Below are 9,102 nucleotides of genomic sequence, written 5' to 3'. Positions count from 1 at the left end.
GAAAAAGCCAGTGGTGCCGTGACTCCAGCAGGTGCAGCTCCCCTGTGCAACACTGGCTGGTGCTGTTGGCTGCAAAGCTATGGGCAAGCGGCTATTTGGTGAATTCATGCCCCAAGAGTTGGACTCCAAATGAAGTGTTAATCTAGTGAATCTTTATCAATAAAGAATCAGGAGCCAAATACATGGTAAAAACCGGAAATATTAGAGAACTGGGAGCAGCCACCAGTTGCTTCCTACATCTGTTCCTCCCAAAAGGGCCAAGATCCTCTCTCAGCCTTGCCTTACAACTTCCTATCTCTTCTCTCAACAGTCCTCCAAACCTGGATGGTTAGTTAGTGGCTCCACCCTCTGACTCCAAGAAAGCTTTATTTGTCAGAACACAATCAAAATATCACACAACAGGTGCCTATGTTGTGAGGGTGGCCCATGAGAACTACACAGATTGCTATCCTTGAGACACTCACAACAGAAATGGTCACACAGTATGACCAGGGTGGGGTGGACAGTGGTCTCTATGAGTGTGAGAGTTGAGCCGAGTTTTGAGGGGAGAAGGGAGGAATTGCCCCAGAATGGCTGAACTCTTGAAAGGTAATGACCTGCCTGATATATGGGGGTGGAGGGGACAGTGCCTTCCAGTAACATGTCCTGTATATACCTGCCCAGTGGAGCCTGCTGGCTTGACCAGGCCCTCTATTGCTTCTTCTCTCAGCCTTCACATCCTGTGCTGAGCTGATTTCCTTTCAGGGAATTCATGTAAGGGGATATGTGGCCAGGTTTGTCTGTTCCCAGTGTTCTCAACCCTTTGAAAGTGAGGATGGGGGACCCATTTGCTGTGTTGGAGCTTGCCTTTCTCATGTTTCGAGGGAGGGTCTGCAGAGATGGCTATGTGACAAATGCTTGACTGTCTGGGTCTCAGCCCAGGACTTATTGCTTTGTCCCTGTGTGGCTGGGGCTGGGGTCTCCTTTAGGAATCCAGAAGGGCTGAGAACTGTGGCTTCTTGGGAGTACCCTCTGTCAGCTGATCATGGTGAGATACAAGCTCCCCAATTCAGTTAATTCTGGGACTTGGTAGCTCGGTGGCAAGAGGCAGGGGCAATGGTCAGTATGGGTGTTAAACCAGTCTTGCCTCATATGCCCAGTTAGGCTCTGCTGTAGCATCTGAGACAAAAGGTCCTCAGTAATTTGGTTTCTGTTTCTGTAGCAAGTATTAGTAATCAAATTGACTACAGAGCATCATGGGGAGTGACCAGAGACCATACATGTGGCTGACACAGTAAAGATCAGTGAGGTCACATTGAGGTCAAAATGGGGGAAGGTAGAGAGAGAAGCTTTTGGGATAGGGAGCTCATAAAGCTGCAGTATGGCTGCTTGCCACCCTGAGTGAGGAAGGATTGTGCAAGATGCATCAGCTAGGGTTCTCCAGGGAAACTGAAGCAGCAGAGGGTGTGTAAGCACACACAGGGGTTGTGTAAGCACACACATATAGACAAGTGTTACTTTAAGGAATTGGCTCTTGAAATGGTGGGGCTATGACTTAGTTAGGGTTTCTATTGCTTCAACAAAACACCACAACCAAAAAGCAAGCCTGGGAGAAAAGGGTGTATTAGGCTTACACTTCAGCATTGCTGTTCATCACTGAAGGAAGTCAGGACAGGAACTCAAACAGGGCAGGATCCTGGAGGCAGGAGCTGATGCAGAGGCCATGGAGGAGAGCTGCTTACTGGCTTGCTCAGCCTGCTTTCTTATAGAACCCAGAACCACCAGCCCAGGAATGATACAACCCACCATGGGCTGGGTCCCCCCCACCCTGATCAATAATTGAGAAAATACCTTACAGCTGGATCTCATGGAAGCATTTCCTCAACCGAGTTTCCTTCCTCTCTGATGACTCTAGCTTGTGCCAAGTTGACACACAAAACCAGCTAACAGACTGCAAGCCTGAAAGCTGCAGGGAAGATGGCAAATGGGAGACCCACAGCAGAGCAGGAAGCAGACTCCTCTCTGCCTTGAGGTTCTCAGTCTCCTTTTGCAAGATCTCACTACCTGTTCTAGGGAGGATCATCTGCTCACATCTGAACACTACCTTCATGGCAACATCAAGACTAGAGTCTGACCAAGCATTGGGTACTGAGACTCAGTCAAGTTATGCACAACAGAAACCCTCACAGGAGGCCACTGAGAGTGGGAGTAGGGCTTGCGTGATCCTCATTTGGGGGTGGACTTCCTCTTCTCTCTTCCCTCATCTTGTCCTTTCTTCTGCCTCTCTCTCCCTCCTTCTCCTGTAGTCTCTCCTTCCCTCCCCTCCAGCTTCCGGATGAGTCAGTGTGTGGACAGAGTGGAACATTCATGTTAGGAGCCTGTGACGTCTTTGCTGCCTCCTCCCTGCCGTCAAGGCCATAAATTCTGTGCAATCCCTAGGAACAGTGTCTTGTCCAGGTAAACACTGCAGGGTGTGGGGCCTGTGGAAGTAGGCCAGGGTGCCTGGGACCCTGTCCACTGTTGGTTTCAGTTCTAGTCTAACTAAAGGGTCCACCTGCGACTTGGTGGGGCAGTCATTCTTACGTTGCTCACCACATCCTTGTCACAGAAAATGGCACTGCCCAGCAGCTTCCTCAAAGTATTGACGACTCCTTTCTTTGATCACAGTCTTTCATGCCCAGGGGAAAATTTTCAAGGAGGTGGGGTACCAGCCTCTGGGGCCAAGAGTGGGAAATTGGACTTCAAGGCCCATGACAGCTGCCCATCAGACCTCAGCACAGAGAAGGGGGTCAATCAGGTAGATAAAGTCATCATCTTTGTGCTAACCACATTCAGTGTGGCCTGAGGGTCTGTCTACATGTGTGTTGGCTTCTGTGTGGCCACTCAGGTCTTTCCTGTTCATGTTTATCTTATTACATATCCTTGACCCCCACCCCCCAGGCTGTCCTGGTTCTCATCCTTCACTACCAGAGTTGGTAGCTGAAAAGTAGGTGATGAAGCCATTTGAACTTGACTGAGTCCTCACTGCCGTTTGCCCTTACACCAGCTCCTTAAACCACTAGGGTCACAACTTGGCCACTGTGCCCAGTCATATGTTGGGCTGTCTGACATCGAAGCACACATAAATCACTTGAGATCCTGCAATGGACCAAGAGGTTGTCACCATGGTTTCATCCAATAGGAACACAATGTTGACCTTCTCTACCCAAGGGGAGTTCAGTTTCTCCTCCCAGGGAGGACTTACTTCCTCCATCCAGGGAGGACTTACTTCTTTCATGCAGAGAGGACCCATATTCTCAGAGCTCAGCTAGATGTCTATGCTGGGCATCATGAATCTGGCCAGGAGTCCTCTAACTCTCTCCATAGCAGAGAGAGCATGGCATGGAAAACCACAAGTTCTTGGGGCCTGGTCCATCCTTGGGTTTCCTCAGGGCATGGTGCCAACCTGAGGGGCCCACATAGGGAAGTCAAACAATGGTTTCCTCGGCCCAGCTGGTCTAGTTCCATAATCCCTATTTTTTGGGCTCAGGCTACACTCAGGTTCTCCCACGTGCCTGAGCTACAGTAGGGAGGAAAGAACAAAGCTAGAGCTGATGGGCACAGTGAGATGGGAAGAGTGGTTTCCATACATGCCCTGGCTGGTGGTCATTCTTATTTTTTATGTCTTCGTACTGCGTAGACCCCTTTCAGTCTCCAGGTGGGATGGTGTGGAGGTCTCAGAGGTCTAAGTGGGTAATATCATAGGACAGGTTCTATCACTGTTTCTCAGGATGTGGCTTTTGTGCAGAGCCTGGAAGGGCAGAATGATAGCCTATGAAAGGAGATACCATTCACCATTTAGGGAGCCTGTGACTACTTAATGCATTTTTTTTTCTCACTCACCTCTGGAACTTGGGGACTGAATTGGAGCCTGAGGTACCTTGTAACCAAATTCACTGTGTGTACTCTAGCCAAAGTCAGGACCTATCATTGTTTTTAGGAAGGGGGGGTTCCCTAGGTCTCAATTTACACTCCAGCTCTAGCATGGGTGGCCACCTGTGTCTCTCCACCCTTGTGTGGACTTTGGGAACCGGTGTGTCTTGTAGGTGCATGTTTGTAGTTTTTAGCAGCTTGGATGCTGCAATCCTGTTTGCTGGAGTCATTTCCAGACATTGGTGAGGCAGCTGCAGCTTTGGGTTGAGCTCAGGGGGACTGAGGATCACCAGGGCCACTGCTCTTTTGGGGCTAGGAGCACATCCTTTGAGTAACAGTTGTGGCTGGGAAACAGGATACACTGCCAGAGCCTACATGTCCTTAGGAGAAGTGTCAGCCTCAGAATACTCTGCAGGGATGGGACCTGCTGGGGCTGGGGCTAACCTCTCTGCGCAGACAGACCCCATTCTCACAGAGTGGCCACTCCAGGCCTCAAGCCACTTCCTCTTGCACCAGGGGACATGATTCCAATAAGGGTTGTTGCCTGGGCTGAGGGCTGCCCAAGTTCTAATTACATGTAATTCCAGAGACTGACAGAGCCTGGGAAAATAAAGGGATTAGAGAGCAGACTTAGCCAGGCCCTGTAGAGTGCAGGAGGCTCCCCAGGGACAGATGCCCCCCCCCCAGTCCCCACTGCTCTTTGCCTTTTGGAGGTGGATCATGGGCTGGGGTTAGATGCCCCTCTCTGGAATCTTGATTCCTGCCACACTGGTGACCTGAGCAGGAGTCACGGTTGTCTCAGCCCATGCTGAGAAACAGAATGTTTTGTGGAGAAACAGAATGGAGAAGCTGGCAGACTTGGAAACTCCTTATTCTACCTGGGTTGTGTTGGAGGTTGCTGGACCGGGCCTGGGGGCATTTAGAGCATGTATGGCAGAGCTCATGGGATGTAATTCCAGCAGGGATCTCCTGCCTCTCCCAACCTGAGATTGGCCTGGCTTGTAACTTAAAGGAATGGAGTTCACTTGGGGTGTGTGCTGGCATTGGGATAATTGGGGCTGTGACATCCTGAGGAAGGCCAAGTTTACCCAGGGAGTCATATAAAGATAAACTCAGATAACTCGAATCAATATTTCCTCACAGGGACCCAGGAGCCCCCACAGCTGTTTTCCTGATAACTCAGCAAATGCCCCACCCACCCTTTGCACCTCCCTTGTCCTCCCGCCCTCAGATGCCTGCTGGGCATATAAGTCCTGGACCCCTGCCCTGGGATGCTCTCCTGTGCCACCCTCCTGAGCCACCATGGGGCTGCCACTAGCTCGCCTGGTGGCTGTGTGCCTAGTCCAGGCCTTAGCCTGGGGCTCGGAGCTCCAGAAAGGTAAGGGGCTGGGTGATCTGGGCAAGGGGATAGGCAGAGCACCCTGAGGGTGGGAAGGCTGGGAAGCCCAGAGCAGTTAGTAAGGGATGCCTGGAATAGGAGGGGGTCTTCAGTCAGAGCCACTCCAGTTGGGGTCTTGGGTCTCTCACCATTACTCCGAGGTTGAACACTCAGGGTCCTGCACCAGGTGGATGAGAAGCTGGAATCTCTGAGTGACCATTGTCTGTGGGAGTGGGGGAAGCATTGGATGTCTAGGAGGAGCCAAGTTTAGGACAGTTACAGATATAAGGGACTTTTGGCAAGACAGTGCCTCTGGAGAATGAGCTGTGTCCACATGGAAAACTTCTGTTCCATCAGGACAAAACTATGGGTGGGGACTCCTGAAGACTGAGGGACCCAGCCCACCTTCTTGCTGTGTGAGAGGTGGGGTAGGTGGGAGCTAAATGGAGCATCGGTTCAGGAGTTGGGCAGTGGCAAGTAGGTGTATGATGGCCAGGTGGACAGAGTGACCAGATTGCCCGAAGGCCCCTCTTCCTTTACTCCTGCTGGCACTCCACGCTAGCTAGCATCCTGTCTGAGAGTCTCCGCAGAAGGGTCACCAATATTTAGCAGAGACTGTTTATGCAGGGGACACCATCTTGGCCAGAAATACCCTGGTCTGGAGCCCCAGATGGGTACCCCTGGAGGGACCTCTGGGGTTGACTTGGAGAATGGGCTTAGGGGAGCCCTCCTGGGGTCTTGGGTGTCTCACCTTGTATCCCCACTGCTCTTCCAGAAGCCAGATCCCGAAACCATGTCTGCAGCACCTGGGGCGACTTCCACTACAAAACCTTTGATGGCGATGTCTTCCGATTCCCTGGCCTCTGTGATTACAACTTTGCTTCTGACTGCCGAGACTCCTACAAGGAATTTGCTGTTCACCTGAAGCGGGGCTTGGGCCAGGCTGGGGGTCACCCCCAGATAGAGTCCATCCTGATTACCATTAAGGATGACACCATCTACCTCACCCACAAGCTGGCAGTGGTGAATGGGGCCATGTGAGTGGGATTAGTATCTGTCTCCCAAGTCCTAGCAGCCAGGGGATGCTTCTGACTCCTCAGAGCAAGTTCGCCCCTGAACATTTTGTATAAATTAGCCAGCCTCCAGAATACTCTCTTCTGCTCTGCACATGACTAATAGGGAGTGCTTTGAGGTTTGAGTCCCCTCTGTAGACCAGGGTCTTAGGTGACATGCGAGTCCCTTGCAGACTTCCCCTGGGGGCCATGTGGAATGGAATGGTGGCTGCCAGAGCCTGTCCCCCAAGCTAAAGTTGCAGAAGGTGGGAAGGGAGAGGCTGCTTGCCCAGCGCTATTGTTCCCTGGCATTGTCTGTAACAATGAGGTCCTCTTAAATGCATTCCTGTCTTGCAGGTTCACCCTGCTGGGGATTTGCTCTTTTCCTGCTGCAGGGGTTTCTGGGTCATGCATGGGGCTTTACCAGTGTTCCCTTACTTTGCCTGGTCTGCTGGACCATGCTGTCATGTGTGGGTTGGGTATGAGGGCGAGAGGTTCAGGGTCTGGGGTGTGGCAGTTTCAGGCCAATGAAGGAGTGGGATGGGGTCCTGGCATAAGGACAGCTTTGGATAATGTCTGGGCAGGGGTAGAGAGTCCCACCTGGCAGATTTTGTGAGCAAATACCTCTGAACAAAGGGCTTGGAGAGGGTTGGGGGCTCCTGAGAAGGGCCTCTGTCCTGGACTCAGAGAGGGCATGGGAAGGAAAGTAGGCAGGAGGGCCTGGTCCTGCCCCCAAGAAAGTCCACCTAGCTCAGAACAAGGGTTCTCTGGCCATTGCCGAGGCTTCTGCCTGGCTCTCTGGCCTCCTCCTGTAGCTTAGCTAAGTCTGTGGCCCCAGATGAGAACATACTGACCTAGTAAAGAGCCAGGCTTCACCCAGTTAATGCCCTCAGCACCATGTGGACAGCAGAACCCTCAGGAGAATGAGTGGGTGGGTTCTGGGATGGTGAGTTGGTGAGTGACCCCATAGTGGTCCCCACAGGGTCAGCACCCCACACTACAGCTCCGGGCTCCTCATTGAGAAGAACGATGCCTACACCAAGGTCTACTCCCGTGCCGGCCTCTCCCTCATGTGGAACCGGGAAGATGCTCTCATGGTGGGCACCAGCACCCTGGGCTCTGAGGTGGTGGGGCTCCCTTATCTGGCCAGAGGTCTGGTGGCTCCATAGAAGGGTAGGCTTGGAGGACTCACACCTCACAACTGGAGTAGGAGCCTATGTGGTGGAGCAGGCTACAGGAGACAGTGATTGGCACTAGAGTCTCCGTTGGCCTAGCCTGGGAGGGGCTCTCTGTGCTATAGGTGCAGTGAATGGTCTCTGTCTCTTAGAGACTGCATTTTGGCACACCACCCTGAAGGACCCTTCCTGGTGGCTGATTCTTGCCCTCCTCCTCCTGCCCTGTTGGAGAAGCTGCCTAGACCGAGGGGCTCTGGAAGCTGTGCTGGGCCCTGAGGTCTGCTCATCTGCTCTCCCTTCCCTTTAACAGCTAGAACTGGACAGCCAGTTCCAGAACCACACCTGTGGCCTCTGCGGGGATTTCAATGGCATGCAGACCTATTATGAGTTCCTCAGTGAAGGTGAGTGTTAAGCTGGGCTTGTTGAGAGGAAGACAGGGGTGAGGCTGCAGGCTCCTGGACCCCAAGGATGACTGCTGACCACCTGCATCCCTAGGTATACACTACAGTGCCATTGAGTTTGGGAACATGCAAAAGATCAACAAGCCTGAGGCTGAATGTGAGGACCCCGAGGTGGTTCAAGAGCCAGAGACCTGCTCTGAGCATGTAAGTCATTGCTGGGGACCCTGACTGTCAGGGAACCTGTACTTGCTGGCCTCTGTTGGGGATCCCTCTGCTCTAAGGGGAGGGAAGAAGGTGTGTGAACAGGGGTGTGAATCTGTCCACACTTGTGTCTGTCTCTTCAGCGAGCCGAGTGTGAGAGGCTGCTGACCTCCACAGCCTTCGAGGACTGCCAGGCCCGGGTGCCCGTGGAGTTGTATGTGCGTGCCTGCATGCAGGACCGCTGCCACTGTCCTCAGGGTGGCGCCTGCGAGTGCAGCACCCTTGCTGAGTTCTCCCGCCAGTGCTCCCACGCAGGTGGCCGACCTGAGAACTGGAGGACTGCCTCACTCTGCCGTAAGTAGCTGGTGACCCATGGGGTGCTTGGGGGCCACTCACATCATGGCCAGTGTGAGTGTCCCCGGGTTTAAGGAGCCCCTGGTGGGATTCTGGGCCAAGTACCCAGACACTATCTGCCAGTGGCCTTGGAACTCTGTTTGTGGATTGATGGTGCTGACTTTGCTTCTAGCCAAGAAATGCCCTGGTAACATGGTATACCTGGAGAGTAGCTCTCCCTGCGTGGACACCTGCTCACATCTGGAGGTCAGCAGCTTGTGTGAAGAACATTACATGGATGGCTGTTTCTGCCCAGAAGGTACATGCTCGGAAGACCCTTGTCCCAGAGACTTGGTGGGGAGCAGGCAGGGAGGGGTGGTACCCTCCCAAGAACCCTAAGGGCTGGGAGATGAGCATCTCCATCAACAGAGCAGGGGTCCAGATACCCGTGGGTGGAGGTCTGGCTGGCAGCCTCTCCTCAGGGGATACTGGCACTTTCTGAGGCTTCCAGGGTAAGTTCACATCTCTGGCTACCACAGGCACTGTATATGATGACATCACGGGCAGTGGTTGCATCCCTGTGAGTCAGTGCCACTGCAAATTGCATGGGCATCTCTATATGCCAGGCCAGGAAATCACCAATGACTGTGAGCAGTGGTAAGTCTCAGGGC

At 52.9% G+C, this 9,102-nt stretch overlaps 1 protein-coding gene across 1 annotated transcript in view; it reads left to right on the top strand.

Annotated features, from left to right (window-relative positions):
* Nucleotides 1-5,193: 5,193 nt before the first annotated feature.
* Muc2 (mucin 2, oligomeric mucus/gel-forming) overlaps nucleotides 5,194-9,102 on the top strand; it is a 30,848-nt gene continuing 26,939 nt past the window's right edge. The window contains 8 exon segments of the mRNA XM_035442097.1: nucleotides 5,194-5,269; nucleotides 6,045-6,306; nucleotides 7,304-7,418; nucleotides 7,807-7,897; nucleotides 7,992-8,101; nucleotides 8,242-8,452; nucleotides 8,625-8,750; nucleotides 8,971-9,088. Coding sequence (XP_035297988.1) covers nucleotides 5,194-5,269; nucleotides 6,045-6,306; nucleotides 7,304-7,418; nucleotides 7,807-7,897; nucleotides 7,992-8,101; nucleotides 8,242-8,452; nucleotides 8,625-8,750; nucleotides 8,971-9,088 — 1,109 coding nt within the window.

Source organism: Cricetulus griseus, chromosome 3 (assembly GCF_003668045.3).
Source record: "Cricetulus griseus strain 17A/GY chromosome 3, alternate assembly CriGri-PICRH-1.0, whole genome shotgun sequence".
Taxonomy (NCBI): domain Eukaryota; kingdom Metazoa; phylum Chordata; class Mammalia; order Rodentia; family Cricetidae; genus Cricetulus; species Cricetulus griseus.
The sequence above is the reverse complement of the archived record's forward strand: the minus strand, read 5'-3'. Positions and strand labels throughout refer to the sequence as shown.